This window comes from Opisthocomus hoazin, chromosome 14, assembly GCF_030867145.1.
Source record: "Opisthocomus hoazin isolate bOpiHoa1 chromosome 14, bOpiHoa1.hap1, whole genome shotgun sequence".
Taxonomy (NCBI): Eukaryota; Metazoa; Chordata; class Aves; order Opisthocomiformes; family Opisthocomidae; genus Opisthocomus; species Opisthocomus hoazin.
Window position 1 is genome coordinate 8,783,200 of NC_134427.1, and position 17,493 is coordinate 8,800,692.

Sequence of the window (17,493 nt, forward strand, 5' to 3'; positions counted from 1 at the left end):
AAAAATCTTTCTGTATGAATCCTATGAACCCTCAGCTGTAGGTGAAACCGCTTCATTTTGTCAGCTAAAAACACCTACCAAATTAGTCCAGCCTGTAGTTCGAAAAGTGTTTTCCAGCAAAGACTGCTGTTTGAGTTACTTTGTTGCAAAAGCACATGGGGAGGAAGAAAACATTTACAAATCCAACGCTACTCCTAGCCTACAACTCCTGATTTGAACTCTAATGAATTCAAGACTATTTCTTTGTAAAATAAACAGTAACAATCTTCGGTGGTATCTGGAGTTTCTGCTACTTTCATTCTCCAAAAACATTTGTTTGGCTTCCAGCTCCTCCTGTACCTCATCTAGCTGCAGTGTGGTCAACTGCCTGCAAAATACGCTGCCATTTGTCCTGTGCATAACCAAGCAAGCCGAAGGTACAAGGGAGTGGCTGATCACCACTGGTTTGCCTTCAAAGAAAATTATTTTTCAGCTTACAGCCTCTCACAGGATCTTTAAAGATAAGGCTGAGGAGAGCTGTGCCTTTTAAATAGAGTAATACTGAAGAACTTCTCATTATGTGAACAAGGGCAGCAAATGCAAGATTTCCTAATTCCATATCCAGTTTTAAATATAAGTCTGATTCGTGTACCACATTCCCTAGCTTATCCTCAAACAAGCTTTCTGAAACCAAACCACCAAAACAAACGCCAAGGTCTACTTCTGTAAAATGTTTTTTCCAGAAAGACTCTAGCCAATGGATGTAATTAAGACATGTTTCAGGGACAGAAACTAAAGCCCCGAAGAACTCTCTATATTCTCCTATGGTAAGATCACTCTTAGGGCAAAACAAAAGAGAGTCAAGTATGTAGTACAGAGCATATGCATAACGAGTTCAACAAAGCACTTTAAAGTGATTAAATAATAATACTTCCTAAATTCAAAATACTGCCACTAACACTGCTTAGAGAAAAGCACTGCTTTTATGTAGCACTACTTCCATTTGCCAGCAGAAACATTAATGACAAAAAAAAAAAATCCCACCAACCAAAAAAAACTATCCAAAACCCCACAACCTTAGAGGACCAAACACCAACATATTCTACAAAAACTATATATCCTCTGCAGGTCAGTAATTATGAAGTGAGAACTACTCATTAATTATTTTAGTTGTTTATGAACCAGTTCTAACACTGTAATTTCTCATCATCTTCAATATTACATTCCTAGTCATTTTTATGCCCAGAATTTATTAATAGCAATCTGAGCAGCCTTTGTCTTGCCACTATGTTACTAGCTTCTCCTTCAATAATTTATATGAACAAATAATTTTAGCCTGTATACACATACCAAAAGACTTTTGAAAGATAGCTGGGAAAAAAACCAAGTACTATAAGCAAAATTCTCATCCTGTTTGCTTATGCCAAAGAACAGGCAAAAATGCGGTGTCATTTAGCTTTCTGTGTTGGCAACTGCAAGCTTTGGTTACCATCCCGCGAAACCCTGAGATCTGGCAGCAGCATACCACCTTCCAGCTCCTGGCTTCAGCCTTCACAAGCAAATCATGCTAAAAAAAAAGTACTTAAGAAGTAACATTTTTTTCTGGTGACTTAGTTTTCAGACAAATCCATGCCCTGCTCTATTTCACCATACAGCTATAGCAGCATTTCAGCAGCTTCAAGAAGCAGGCAAGGTCCAAATTGCTTTTTTCATCAGTAGATACTCAGATTATCTACAATTCAGACAAATGTCAAGGTGAAAAATCTAGTGCATAAGAGGTTTTATTTATCCCAGCCAGAAGCAGGACTAACTGAACATCAGAAGGAATAGAGCTGAGCAGCAAAAGAAAGTCTCATTCAGAATTAGGAGCTTAAAAAGACCTTCAAGACATTGGAGAAACAACAGAAACATATTTCAGTTGCAAGAGGCAGGAAAGAACATCTCAGAATGCTGGGGGGGGGGACACAGGGCGACACTACCCTTGCCACACAAAAGAGAGCAATATAAAAGTACAAATAAAACATTAACAAGTTTTGAGTATGTGTAAAACATTCAGCTACACCAGTTTGTATTTACTGTTTTTATCATTGTTTGTTTGGTTGTTCGTTTGTTGGGGCTCTTTGGGTTTTTTTGTGGTTTTTTGTTTTTGTTTTTAAAAAAAACACCACCAAACAAAAAACCACGACACAACATTTTGGGGCAGCACATTTGTTCCCAACCATTTCTTAGCACAGTTCGGTCAGCCTACAGGGGCAGACCCAGAGGTTGGGCATTAGAGCACAAGAAGCCCAGGTCCAAAGCAACATCTCCCAATTCCACCAGCTCCATGAAACCCAGGGAGCTGCTGTTTCTGAGGCTGCAAAATCTTCATCTTTAGTGCTTCTACAGGCAATGCCAAAAGGCAGAACTGTAGAGTTTATTGTTCACTGGATTGCTTTCAGATCTGATTCAAAAATTGTAACATTACTAAAAACAATCTTCCAAGCAAGAAGACAATTTGCAATCTAGCATGCCAATCACAACAGTCTGTGTTACAGTAAGCACTCAATATTTATTTAAACATACAGATTTTTAGAGTTCTGCTAATGTTTCCTTAGAAAGAAGAACTGGATGTTAGATAATACAACTTGTTTGAAGTATTTAAGTTTCTCAATAATTATTAAACGCACCCATCTTCAGAAAACCACGACTAGTTCAGGGTAACATGCCTGTGGCATGCTAGGTTGTCAGTGACATCCATTCGGAAAAAATAAGGTAAGAAAAAATCCAGCTGTTGAAATCTGAAACCACTCTTGCTATGGAATTTCCAAGTACTGCATGAAAGCAACGAAGCCAGCAGAGTATTCACCTTCCAAATCATCAGGATGGTTCATTTTTAAGTTACCTTTCTGTTCACTGGTAACTGTATACTTTGATCACCACTCAAACCTGTTCGTGTCTGTGTGAGAATCGAGAATCCAGCAGACTTCTCCATGGAACTGCAGAATTCTTTTGGACCCACTGTAGTGCCACAGGTTGCTTCTCAAATGCCAAAATACCTTCACCTCTTTGTAATCTCCTCAACACAGCCCCAGCATTGCTCAGTGGGTTATGCAGCAGGGAACACCCTTCCTTACAACCTAGAGCTTCCCTGTCCCAGCTTCAGCAACTTTGCAATAGGAATTCCAGCAAACAGACTATGTTGGTCATCCCAGTTTTGCTATAACAACACAGCAAAGGGGGAGAGGAGGACAGGTCCTGCTACCACGTGTCTCCTTTCCCCCTGAGGGACAGGGTAATGCCGCTTGTTGGTACAAAACAGTCAATGCCCACCCTACCCCATGGATTTTATCCAGTGTTCAGAGATGTACTAGTTAGACATCGTGCACCGTAGAAGAAAAGTACTGACTATGCTATAAACATTGTGTACAGTTTTATTTAACATTTAGAAGTCCTAAAATAAGTCAACATCACACAACCTGCATCCCTACTAATTTCATCCTCACGAATGTTTGTCTGCGCCGTGCAAATGGAGCAGAAGGAACAGCTCTAAGACACGGACATTGACTCCCCTCCAAATACTTATGAATGCCATTTTTTAGGCAACAGAGCTCTCAGGTTCTGTCTATACCTTGGCCGCAGAATAACTCTTCTCTCGTTTCAGTACCTGTGCTCTCTAGTTACTTCTATGCAACATACCAGTCCTGTGACTGCACAGTCTCAAACAGCCCTTAATAAAGAAGCTCACAAGATCAATTCTTTTTCGTTCTTGGCACGGGACAGCATCGCAACACCCACCTCTTCAATACAAGATTAGCACCGCTCCAGCACAGAACGATACTGGCACAGAGGCCTGTAATCAGCCTGTCGTCAGGGCAGCGTTGAATGCAACGAGCCAGCTCAGATCCAAGCTGTACTGCCCTGGACTGGGAATACTGGCAAGTGCTGGTGGAGGTATATCAGCAGATCTTACTGGTCTGACACAAAGCTTGTGGGAAGAGGAGGAAGACTGGATGGGACCAAGCCAGCTGTGTGCAATTGCTGTCACTGTGTTAGGCTCTCCAGCACACAGTAAATAATTTCTATTATTAGTTTTATTCCCCACTCTTCCAGTCTCCCTTTGCCTTAGATGAGGGCTTGAAACACAGACAGCTGCTACCCCTATCCTTTGTTGTAACAAAGATTCTAGGGCAAGGAGAGATGAAACGACAAATACATCTTGGTTAGCAAGCTGGGGAAGCCTATCTTTAGCTTTTCACATGGAATACGGTTTTGCAAGGCAGAACAGGGAACAGAGTTTCAGGGCAAAACTTTGGCACAACCCTACTGCAGGCACAAGAGAAACAAGCCCTGGTCACTCAAGCAGGTGTATGCTGCTGTTTACTATGAGACCAGCCTAACAAAAAACCCACCTTCAGAGTTCTCATCTGTGGACTATTTTAATGGATAATAAATTCACAGGTTTAAACTGTTTCCTCAACAAGCCCACAGAGCATTCAAGTACAGTGAAGAGTCTACAAGAGCATCACTTGGTCCTCCTTACATTAGAGCTAGTGAGCAGCAGGTTAGTGCTTTAAGGCTAAAGCATTGTAAATAGTAAGTCAATGGTTTCCTCCTGTCAGGTTATTTCTGCTGGTTTTGTAGGACACTCAAACTGAAACCTAGTGGGTCAAGTGCTTCTTTAGAGCCAGAATGGACTTTTAAAAATTTTTATTTTTTTAAAAAACACTTGCTCAAATCCCAATCAAATAAACATAGTCACAAAATTTTAATATAGGTAAAACATCTCCAGGAGAACACAGAACATGAACTGCTTTAATATCTCTTCAGAAAAAAATACATCTTTAGAAAACACACACTGGAGTAGACGATTCCTTTAATCCCACACAGCCGAGACATTCTGACACCAGATTTTTTACCAGAAAGCTGTCACTTTGCTTGTCCTCCATCTCTATCCATTTCCAGGCATCACAACTCTTTCCTGTTCTCCAGCTCTGTGACAGACTATGTACTTTGATAACAAATGCAGTCTCTCCTCCCCTCAGCCAAACTGTTTTTTCCTACACCACTAGCGACAGCTTCAGTACAAGCAAGAACATGTCACAGGCTGGCCACCTTTAGGCCAGCACGCAGTGCAGCACAAACGGGGGAGTTGTTTCTAAGGTGATGATCGCCACAGTACTGCATTCCAGGGGTTTTACTTCAGAACAGCCGCCCTGTCATATAGTCCTGTGGAGTCGTCACTCAGTGGCTGGGGAGCACCTTCCAGTTTTATTTCATCTGAAAGTAATCCAGTTCATGCACTCCAAGGCAGGTCTGCAATGTGAATCCCTTAACTGCACATTTCTAAGCTGCACTCTACTATAGGTGCACCAATCAAAGACTACTTCCTTCATAAAAATACACTGGACCAGCTTGTTTTCTAAAGTATGTATTAGTGAAAGTGAACAAGATCAGAACTGCATTCCAGTGCGATATATAATTGTTATTGACTGGCAGTCAACTACACAGGAAAAAAGTATTTCTCCATATCAAAAAAAAATTTTTATTAAAATCACACACCTTAGGAAATTAGCTCAGTCAAACTACACCATGTGGTTCACTGTCCTTTTAAGGTGACTTCAATATTAAACAAGACACAGAAATGCTTTTCCATCAAGAAGAATTCAAGATGTTTATGTAAGAACAACTCGTATTAATCTCAAGCGTAGTATCCATGGAAAACACTAGTAGCGAGGCTCTTAAGCTCCAGTTACAAAACAAGTACTAGGGCATTTATAGAGAAGTACCACCTTCACCTGTTAGAAATGCCTAACAGAGATGTTCAAAGCTGAAACTATGCTTGGAATCAAGTGATAATAATAATAATCAATGCCAAGTTAAAAAAAAGCCTACACTACGTTTTTATTTATTACCTGCTGCTCCTGCTTTAATCCACCTCTGGGTTTAGCTTTTTGGTCAACAATATTTCATCTGTTTTGACAGCTAAGCTCACCACTTATTGCTACACAAGGATGAAAGGACTACACGTGAAGAAAGGAAAGTAAAAATACCAAAGAGATCATGGTATCAGCCTGTTTCAAAAAGCATTCTTATTTAAATAAAAGAACTTTATCCAGTAAAAAAAAAAAACGCAGTATTTCTGAGAAATACTCGACAAGCTACAGTATTTCGGTACAGAGTTGAACCAGAACAAGATACGTTTCACACAATAGCTTAACGGAGAGGGAACACAGATGTAATCATAAAACTTGCAGCTCTAGTACAGTAAGCAAAACCAGAGGCTACGTGCTTCTGTTCAGCAGCATAGCAGTCGTTTTAGAAATACCATTATAGGTGCATCTAAAACAAACACTGTAGAGAGGGCAATCATCGAAATACGGGTATTTCAATCAAAAAATTTGCATTTACCCATAGCACCCATTGCTCTTTGAGACTACCAAACCCGTCTTCAATGCCAGTGATCCCCCAGCTCCGCCCTTCTGCTGGCCACTTCCTACTCCCAGCATGGTTGGAGCAGTCACAAGGAATACAGGCAGTAGCAAGGAGGTTACAGTGCTATCAGCACAACGGATTCTTCATGGCACATTTCTGGGAAATCAAGTGGAAGAGAATTACTGATGATCCTCTAGCTTTACAGCCTAGAGATGAGACAACACAGCACGATCCACACCCCTTTTGAAAATTGCCACATTCCTCCCTCCTCCTTCCAAAAGCACATCACAAAACTAGCACAGCACAGCAAAGTGCTACATGGATCGCAAGTTTACTCTGAATCTCAAGGAGGTAGCAAACCTAGACAGGGTCATCTAATCAACAAATTTTTTCAATTCATGTCTGAACTGCTATCCAAGGCACTATCGGGGAAAAAAATATAGATAGACTTTAGATCACAATTAAATTCATGTACTCATTGAAGGAACACAAATTGAGAAACCTCAACCAACTAGCCTAGCAAATAATGTCAACTTCACCTTCAAGTCTGACACAGCTAAAAACACATTGATGGAGTTGGTACCATTGTTAGGGTCAGTTTTTTAGAGGAGAGCAAGTCACAGCTTTGCTCTAAAGTCGGCCAGTTCAGAAGTAACTAATTATCTCAGCTTTAGCTCTTTTCATTAAATGGAGGCACTCACTGCCTTGCTCTGCCATGCAGCACCCTGCATGCTTCTCCCCGTGCCATCGGCTGAGGATCCAAGCCCATGCCCCAGGAGTCTCCAGGACTCACAGGCTGCCCGCTCCCAGCCCAGGGAGCCCACCACCTCCCCAGCCTGCCAGCCAGCACAGTGTCTGGCAGCAGTCGAAGACACCACTGTTCTAGCTCAACACAGGCAGATTTTCCCCACAAAGCAGAGTTTAACTTCCCCCTGCAATAAAAACCTACTAGCTCTACCGCTAACATCCTGCAAAGACCAATACTAATGCATTATTCTCACTTACAAGCAGAGCATAGCAACACCAGCTTAACTACACTGTAGATCTTTGTTTTTAGTCAAATTAGTTGTTCAGCAACATCCATCTTACCAAGACTGGTGTTTTTTTTTTTAAATGCTATTTTACACTTATAAGAGTTTAAAAGCATCTCTGAAAACACAGCCAAATCAACTATCATCTTAATCTTTAAAAAGCAAAATTAAGGAGCTCTGAAGCATTCATTTTGTAGCCTAGAACAACATTTAACATCTCTAGTGCTGCTTTTCCTGAAGAGTTTGCACAGGAGCCCAAGCAAACACATACAGTGACTGGGTAATACGTGAGACTGGCCCTTCAGTTAGAAAATACTAAGACAAAAAAAGGCTATTTCAAAGAAAACAAGGCTCTAGTTTCCTTATCTGGTAATAAGTAGTTAAAAGTTTCATAGATACTTGTTAATGCCAGATCTTACACCAAAAGAAACTTTGTCTTTCAACTACTCTGCAGAGTGCATATAGAGATCAATACAAGTCTATGAGCAGCCACAGATTCTGATCTGCACAATGATCAAGTTTCATTACAAGAATGTACTTCTTCCTTGACACCGTACCAAAACCTTAACCCTAGAACACACTGCTTACAGTTGAAATGGATTACCTTACAACCATTCTCAGACTATTCTAAAATTAGCAAGAAAAACACAAAGCAAAAGATTCCTTTAAATTACTACTTACTATACTTCGGAGGGGGGTGGGGGGTAAAAGCACAAGAGTTAACATATTAAGTGGTACACTATAAGAACAATGTTTAAAAGGAAGCAAAAATCCCAAGACTAAATCTACACAAGTGAATTACTTGAATAACAATCTACATTTAAAAATCACACCAGCAGCAACTGCTCCTTCCATTGATTTTTTTTTTTTTTGTAGCCTACGTTATCAAATAAAATCAGGGATACAGGCATTCAAAATATAGAAAGTGAAGAAGAGAATCACTCAAGACTGGAGACATCCAGAATCTTCCCACGGGGCCCTTGGACTCGCACTCCTCTCGCCTCCAAAAGCCCTCATCTTTCAGAAGACAAGTCACACAGTACAGAAACTACTTTTTCCCACTTGATCCTAACTGTCTGAAGTATGAAAACACTGCAGGAGACAGCACTAAGTTCTGTCTTTTCTTGTTCACAATAAGCTCAGAACATCATTCCTACTGTAAACACCATTGCTGTAAATCACGGTTCTTTCTGGCAGGCTTTTTTGAAAAATATGCAAGGGTGAACACTGTAGAAGTGCCTGAAACTAACTACCTTTTTCCATTCTTACAGTGTGAGAGAATCATCATTTAATACCACATTAGTTTTTCACAAAGTCTAAAAAGAATAAATGTCCATTCTCAAGATAACACAGAAGTAGTCTGTGCGTATTTTTAGCTACACCACAAAGCCAAGTTACAAGGCCTAAGCCTTTTCCCATAAATACTAACAAAAAAGAAGTCTTTTAAAAACCCCACATGTGAAACTCAAATACCAACAGCACAAAAGGGGAGGAGGCAGCCAATAAAGACGACACGTGGCAGGAACCACCAACTTCACCAAGCACCTTCCTCCTTACAGAACATCTCACTACAAAACTACAACTAGAGATATCCAACTCAACTGTTTGCTTACACATTTTAAGCTCCTATTTTTAAAATAAAAGCGACCTTTGCACTGAGGATGAGTTAAGCCTCTTAGTGCAAACATATCTACTTTTGTCTAGTTTATCCTGTAGTCTTAAGGGCTTACATCTTTGAACGCGTCCAAGATCAAATCAAGAACCAAATAAAAAGCTGAAAAAATAAATTGCTGCAGTGGCTATGAACAACAGATGTTGGTCTCCATTCAAGGCCTCTGGCGTCTCATCAATGGTACGAAGCAACGACACAATTCAAATGGAAAGTCAAGTTTTTAGTTTGCAAATTCCTGTGGAAACAGAACTAGTTAAAATGTTTTCATTAAGAATTAACGTAGCAACACAGACCCTCCCCTCCTGTGAAGGCAGGTAGCAGGTGAAAGCACAAGTTCAAGTATTTAACTAACTTCAAAAATTAATGATAAAAATTACAGCCAAACAGAGTTCAGATCATCACATCTATCAAGAAGTCGTTAATTTCTGAACTGCCTCTCCATTTAAAATCAATTCCTTTCAAAAAACCCACTTAAATCACCACCTTCTTGCATGGACTTGAATTTTTACAAAAGATCTCAATTTCAGGATGCACCAAACTATTTCTCTTAGAAGAATGAATCTCTAATTATCACTGGTTTGCTTGTTTTTTTTTAAAAGGGTACACTGCTATGCACAAAATTCCTTAGTATAGTGCTTTCCCTCATCACACCAGCTCTTGCAAGAGGATGTTCACTACAACTCACAAACAAAAGGCAGACAGCAAGAAGCAGTCACTCAGGACAGGGAAAAAGAAGTAAGACTAATATGCTTATGTCTGTTTAAAAGCATTTTAACATGCTTTACACTACCCAGTATGTTGTATCTCAAGAAAGGGAATGTGCTTTTTAAGGGATTCTCTCTATTGGAATCCATTTAGTACCTTTATAAGCTAAAAGGAGCTGCAATACTTTTTTTTTTATAGATATATATTTAGATATATATTTGCATGCTTGCTACAGCAATGCCAACTAGTAATTTCTTTGTTTTTAGTAAAATAGATTTTTTTAAGATTTTGAGACATGCACTGCAACATATAAAATACAAACCTACCACCTGCACCAACAAGAACCTTTTAACTGTCATTTGCCTTACTTGTCCAATTCCAAAATAGATGCTTCATTAAACAAAAAAAGACCTTTTTACATGTATACTCACAGAACATACATCCTTTATAAAGACTTCAGTGATAAAGTTAAATAGAAAGGAGCATGTAAAAACTGTCTGGTGCAGATTCCCAAACAATATTAGGTAGATTTCGTTTTGTTCTCAAAAAGAACTAGACAATCAGTATTTGCATGAGTGCTCCTTAAACAGTGAAGTGACTTCTGTTTCTTTTCTTACATTAATCGTATTTAACAGAGTGAGAGCAATTGCTGGCTTTAAGCTGCCTTTCTGCTGAAAGTCAGCCGGCTGAGAACACACAAATTCCATGATGAAACCCAAACCAAGTACAGTGGAAGACGTATTGCAAGACTGGAGGAGAGGTGTGCTTAGTACTTCACAGGCAATGAAATATGTTAGTGTTCAGAAATAAAAACATTGCTATGACTGACTCACAACGCATATGGTGGCAAGACAGGAATGGCTATCTCTCCACTAAACAAATACAGAAGATAGTCTCTCAAATTACTTACCAAGAACAGACACTGTATATCCTACCTTTCATCCAGTTCTTCAGTACTATATTCTGCAGCTTTTTTTTTTTCTTCCCACTCCTTCCAGTAAGGCTTGGCTAGTGGGTTCACTAAGTTTGTACATCATTCACAGCGTATCTGGAGAGAAAGATAGGCCTCTCCCATTTACCTCGGCTTTCTTTCTTTCCCTTTTGCATCTCCCTGATAGCAGCTTCTCTCCTGCCCCTGCAGCTGCTATCTGCCTTGCACACCTCACGAGCAACTAGTAAACCTCCAGCCACATTTCCAGCTCTTCATACACCCTTTTCCACAGCACAGATCAGACCACCAAGTACTTGCACTTGCCAAAAGCCAGACCTTTTTCACATAAAACTGATGGGTTTCGGTGTCTCAAGGTCCCTGTAAAAGCTTACTCAATTTACGATTATTCGATGGATTTGCTACATGTTAACGTACTAGGTATTCCTCTGGTTTTCTTCCTTCACAAAAGTTAACACACATACACAAATGCCTTTCCTATCAGCTCAGGCAGCTTTCCTGAAGATCTTTGCCTGGTTTCCCTTTCTCCCGGCAGCTCAGGGCCAGGAGCTCTGATCCAGTTTCTTCCAGAAAGAAAGATCTCACATCTCTGTTTTGCAGCACAGCCTGTTCATTTGCCACCCCGCTTTGCAGAGTCAGTGGTAATCGGTTACATTCCACACCAGCACAGCTTCTACGTGAAAGCAGAATTAAAAAACACCGGCAATAGATCAGATCTTGTGCCACTAAAAAAAAAATGAGATAGCAGAGCTAGTTTCCCCAAGTCTGACCACATGAACTCCCAGTTTTGAGGCACTATTTTAGTAGCATAAATGAGCAGATTATTTACATATAGTAAGTACTCTTTGATATACACTTAAAACAGCCTTTGGAACCAGATGATCTTTAAGGTCCCTTCCAACCCTTACCATTCTATGATTCTATAAATTCCTATTCCAGCCTCTAAGGTTGCCCAATCCGACACCCAAATGAAAGGTCATGAAGCTCAACCCCTTATGAGAATTACAGGCAAACAGAAGAGGTTGCTCAGAGTCCATCACGAAGGGCTGCTTCCACAGGAGAGCTCTTCAGCTCTGAAGCGTATGTTCAGACTAACAGGAACAGCAACAGAAGTGGAAGGCATCCTATCTATCAGTCCCAGATTACATTTCTCAAGTAGTGAAGTGTTTCACATACGTTGTATTAAGGATTTTGAGCTACTTCTCAGACAGCAACATATGTATTTCTGCACTCAGACTATTTATAGTGCAGTCACAACTGACTCAAATTCAGTCTAACAACAAGAAAGAACAAAATGCAAATTTCAGATTTGACAGAGTAAACATAAGTTCTCTCAGTCCTCTGACTTGTGACCAGATCATTTATGAAGGTCATACTAGAGAGTCTCACAAGAACCTAAAACAGAAGCTGTATTTCTGTGACCCTGTCATAAATAATATTCCTCAAGCACTGAGGAAAGGCCATATCACTGCCAGCAGCCAGGTAGCGGTCACAAGGGAACAGGGCAGTCCAGTTAATCAATAACTTCACATAAGACCACCATTATTTTTTTTCTCTGGGCCTGAACTAACCACTTGCAGCAGAAATTCGCAACCAGAACACAAACTGCAGAATGTGAAGTTCAACAAAAATCAAGAATGGAAAAAAAACAAAGACCTAAACCTTACTTTCCTTTTCAAAAAGTCTTTTTAGGCAGAGATCATGCTATAAGCTCCATTTACACAGAAATCTAGGCAGACCTTGCTGAAACCTCCCTCCCTCTTTGCTGCGTCACTGGAAAACAGGAAAAGCTCGGGGGAAAGGGGCAGGTGAGAATACTCTTCCCTTCTCCCCATACTTACACTATAGCACCACTACTTCAGGAAAAAAGCAAATAAAATGGCTTAAAATCCTGTCATGCTATATGCTTTAGTGTAGAGAAACACATATAAATGACAGAAGAAAAAAAAAGCAGCTGAGGATGCTAAAAGTTTACACAATTTCAAAAAAAGCAACTGGGTCAATACATAGAAGAAGCCACAGAAGACCGTTAGTGGCATACCAACCCTCAGCGTGGGTCTCTGCACCACACACTGTGGAGCTCAGGAGAGAGCTTGGCAGAGCCGCCAGTAACTCGCTTGGCCTGTTTCCACCCTCCTGCCCCGGCATTCGGCATCAGCTACGCTTCACAGAAAGGGGGGCTGGCACGCTCGCCTTGGAGATAACTGCAGCACCGGGTCCAAGCACTGACGGGATGGAGCAAGCTCCAAGTTCTAACAACCCATTCATATAAAGTCTTCAAAACAAGGACATACCAGGTACCATATTCATTGAATCAGATCATGCATATATCTTAGTTAGCAGGCGAAGAATGTCAAATACTGTGCCAGACAGCAAGGCTGTTATTAAACCCATTTTTTCTCACCCAAGAGAACTGGATACACATGGGAGAGTAAAGTCCTTCAATACCTCAATTTAAGCACTAGTGTTTTAATTGTAACAGACATCTGCCACATGCCACTAGATACAAAGGAGTTCTACTATAGGCATCATTAGCTTCCCCAGCGTGTCAAATACCCAAAATCAGATTGGGCTAGCTTACTTCCAAGCTGCTAACAAGCCACTAGCCTGGAGACAGACTCACTTGACAGCATCTATCACGATTTTAATCTAAATACGGTGGGGGGAAAAGCATCAGTATAAACATTACATTGAACATTCTCACTTCATGAAATAACATACTATTTTTCCCTCCTAGTCCATACAATGAGAGTCTGACCCATCATTCAACAGAACTCACAGGTATCTTTCCACTGATTCATACAGGATGACACTGTTAGACAACTGCAGGTTTATACATTTTGTAACACATTTTTAAAATATTGAATATTTGTCTCTAATTGGACAGCATTTTGGAAGCGAAGCAAGAGTTGTAAATGGCCGCATCATAATTACTGTCACAAATCACCATCAATACATTACGTAACGAACAGGAGCAAATCAGATGACGAGGTTCCAGAGGCGTTTGCTGTGGGAACAGAACCAAGATTCCAGCCATCCCCATCTCGCTGTCCTCGCCCTCCCAGGACAGCACCCTGCTTCCTCTCCAGGCACATGCCACCACAGTTGCTCACAGAGCCACACCGCAAACTCAGAGAATAAACAATCCCTTTTAAAAGGTGGCACAGAGAGCTACGAGCAGTCAGTTAAAAAAACGGAGTGACTGGGAGAGGGCCTCACAAATCATTTCAAACTCTCTATACTGATGACAGTTCCAAAAACATCATCTTACTTGCATAGATTTTAGCAAATCACTTGTGTAACAGTACGATCCTTTCACTTAGCACAATACCACTAAGTGCACAATGTTTTCTTCAGACATTCTTGTCCATCAAAAGCGAAACAGCGCTGTTGATTTAAAATACCCTAAGGCTACAGGTAAATGAATTCTGAAACAAACAAAAACAATGTACTCATCTCACAGTTACCCCTGCTCCAAGCTGAAGTTCCCATAATACCTCTACCTCCTGGGTGGTCTCAACTCCACATCAAGATGACATCCCTCACTTGCTTCATTGGTAACCTTAAGAACTATCTGTGAGATTATATAATTTAATTAGTGTAAATCATAAAGAAAACAAGAGGATAAAGCAGCCACTAACCAAAACCAGCCACCACTGCACATAGTTGGAAAGCAGACTTGCAAAATACATTAACTTCTCAGGTTTGTTTTCTCCTTCTCTCAACCAAAAGAAATAAAGTATCTTAACTACAGCAACACTAGCAAAGAAACTCTATTTTATTTTTCTTACAAGCATGTTTTGCAAGACATACAGAACATGGCCTAGACTGGAAAGTTTTCCTGTCATAACTATGGTTGTTCGAAAACAACAGATGGGCATCATAAATACTAGTAAAAGGTCTTGAGAACACATCTTCAAACAGGCGAAGAATCATGCTGTTGCTCTGAGGCCTTCTCTGCTCTAACAAGACACAGGATGACAACCTAACCACACTAATTTATGCCATGAAGTCTTTACGTAATAGTTGAACTGGAGTTGTGATCATAATTATTATAAATGTGTATTTATTGGATCTGCAGCCTGTTCCTACGCAAGTTACTAAGTTTTGAAAAACATCTTATAAGTTTCAGGTCCATTTTAAAAATTGGCATGCTGTAAGTAGAAAAATAAATTTCTAAGAAGAGACATTAGCAAGCTACAAGAACCATAATACACTAAACAGCCAAGGGAAAAATAAAGTATGTCAAACATGATTCAATACTACGATGAGTATCACACAGTCCCATTTATTTCAATTACTATTTATGAAAACTGGGAACAGTCACATGCTCATTAGTACATCAGAATGTACACAGCTGCTCATTAAACATTAGGATCTTCCTCAGCAAATCTGAGTATATACATGGTAATAACCTGTAGCATTACCACACAGACCCCCAGCAGAAGACTTTTTCATTACATCACCAGCATGCTTACTATCCCTGCCGTAGAAAGGTTTCTTCCTCAAACTTTAAGTCTACTTGCAAAATACTTGACACACAACTAGGAGAAAAAAACCCTTAACACAAGATATCTACTGTTAACACTTGCATAACAAAGATTTGGGTTTTGCATCCAGCCACAAACATGGATGGGAAAAGGATGTGTGCATTATGCCTAAAAAAAGCCTCTCCAAGGCAGACCTAGGTTTTTTTGGCAGGTAGTATGTTTCTGTAACTCAAGGACGGTTTCAACCCACAGAAGCAGGATGACTTCCGCACCTTCTTCTGAGGAAACGAAAGGTGCAATAACAAACAGTAAGTACTGACTCACTAAATCACTTGTCGCTTCTGAAAGCGGGCTGCACTTTTCAGCTGTGTAAATATACTGCTGATGAAAGGAGCCAGGATTCATAGCTCTTGATAATTAAGTTTCACAGAATGGTGGGGGTTGGAAGGGACCTCTGTGGGTCATCTGGTCCAACCCCCCTGCCGAAGCAGGGTCACCCAGAGCAGGCTGCACAGGACCTTGTCCAGGCGGGTCTTGAATATCTCCAGAGAAGGAGACTCCACAACCTCCCTGGGCAGCAGCACCAGCGAGCCGTTCTTTTTACAGCCTCTCTTCAAGAAGTTTTAGCTGGGGGATCTCGAGAGGGTTCTCTCCTCTTCTCTGGGATGACCAGCAACAAGTTTTTACATCAACCTCCTCTTCGGCCTCCACAGTAGGGTCTGAGGCCCAGCAGCTGTAACTGCTGTGTTAGTCATGGCGCACACAGCCCTAGTCCAGGACTATTCAGGAGGATTCTAACGCTCCCGTAGCAATGATGCTTCCTGCGGCACGCATTGTTTAAATATTTTATGTTAAGTAAGGCATTTCTACCAGCAACTGAAGGCTACAGATTAAGTGACACAGAGCCCCGATTTCTGTAGCTCTTGCCGTAACCTCGTGGCGCAGCCAACGTGATGAACGGCACGGCCCTACCCGCCTCAGTCCTGAGGGACGAGATGAGAGGGACGAGAGCAGCCGGCCAGTCCAGCTCCTGCGCGGAGATGTCTGCCCGAGCCGCAGTTACCAGCGCCCCGCACAGAACCGGTGCGGGTCACAGCCCTCAGACGGAGGAGGAGGGGGGGGGGGACACACACCCCAACACCCACACCGCCGCTGCTTCTTGCCTCACAGAGGCCGAACACAGCCCCGGGTGCCTCCGTCCGGGGAGCGCGGCCCCGGCGGAGCGCTGAGGCGAGGCGCGGCCCCCACCGCAGCCGCCGCCGCCTCCCGGGAGGCGGGCGCGCAAGGAGTCGGGAGGCGGAGCGCGGCGGGCCGCCCGCCCCCCTCGGCACGCCGGGGCGGTGAATCACGGCCCCGTCCGTCTCCTCCCCCCCCTCCTCCATCTCAGCAGCGCCCTCAGCCTCTCTCCTCCATACAAAAGCAAAATGTCCGCCATCTTCACAGGCTGCTGCCGCCGCCGCCGGGCCGGACGGGGCCGCGCCGCGCCGCCGCCAGGCGAAGGGCGGCCCCGCGGGGGGGGGTTATTACCTTGATGCAGTAGGGCGGCTCGTCGAAGGTAACCAGCATGTACCTGTCGCCGCGGCTGGCCGGGTCCCGGGCCCGCAGCTGCGGAGAGAGCGGAGAGAAGCGGCGTGAGCGGGCGAAGGGGGCGAGCGGGGCGGCGGCCCTCCGTCCCGTCCCCCCCCCCCCCCCGGCCCCGCGCTCACCTTCATGAAGATCTCCACGGCGCCTTTGGCGATGTCCAGGTAGCTGGTGCCCAGATACGCCCGCTGGTTCATGGAGGCGGACGTGTCTATGAGGAAGAGGAGGATCGGCATGGTCCAGGCAGAGCCCCGGCCCGCCGGGCACCCTGCGGGGAGGGAGGGAAAGGGGGGAGCGGCTCGCTCACTCCCCCTGACCGGCCGCCTGCCCGCCCGCCCCGGCTCGGCTCCGGCTGCGGCCGCTGCGGCTCGGCACTGAGCTGCCTGTGTTCGCTGAGACTCAACTTCTCTTCCCTGAGCCTCCACCAGCACCATGTGACCAGGGCGCACGCCATTGGCTGCCAATTATACCTGCATTTGCATATTCATAGTGGGGGGGAGGGAGGCGGCGGGGTGACGAGAGAGGCGGGAGGTGCCAGCGGGGCCCTCCGCGCAAGCGCCGCACCTGTCACCGCGCCCCGCCCCTCTGCGGGGCTCTCCGCCTCTCGCCCCAGGGGCCGCCCCGCCCCTCGCCCGAGGGGCCGCCCCGCTCCGCCCCTCCCCGCCGCAGGGG

General features: G+C 43.1%; 1 protein-coding gene across 6 annotated transcripts in view; it reads right to left on the minus strand.

The window, feature by feature from the left end:
• The window catches only part of LOC104335693 (integrator complex subunit 6-like), a 42,224-nt gene extending 24,958 nt beyond the window's left edge, over positions 1–17,266 (minus strand). For 3 of the 6 annotated variants that reach the window (XR_012765483.1, XR_012765482.1, XM_075435300.1), the window contains exons 1-2: positions 16,947–17,263; positions 16,768–16,845 (exon numbers count right to left, since the gene is read on the minus strand). Coding sequence is in view for 4 of the 6 variants with exons in the window: in XM_075435300.1 (XP_075291415.1) it covers positions 16,768–16,845; positions 16,947–17,255 (387 nt within the window). In the remaining 2 variants the exon portion in view is untranslated. Of the gene's footprint in view, positions 1–16,767; positions 16,846–16,946 lie in introns of all 6 variants that reach the window. The other 3 variants (XM_075435303.1, XM_075435302.1, XM_075435304.1) reach the window with 2 other exon arrangements.
• Between the last annotated feature and the right edge of the window lie 227 nt (positions 17,267–17,493).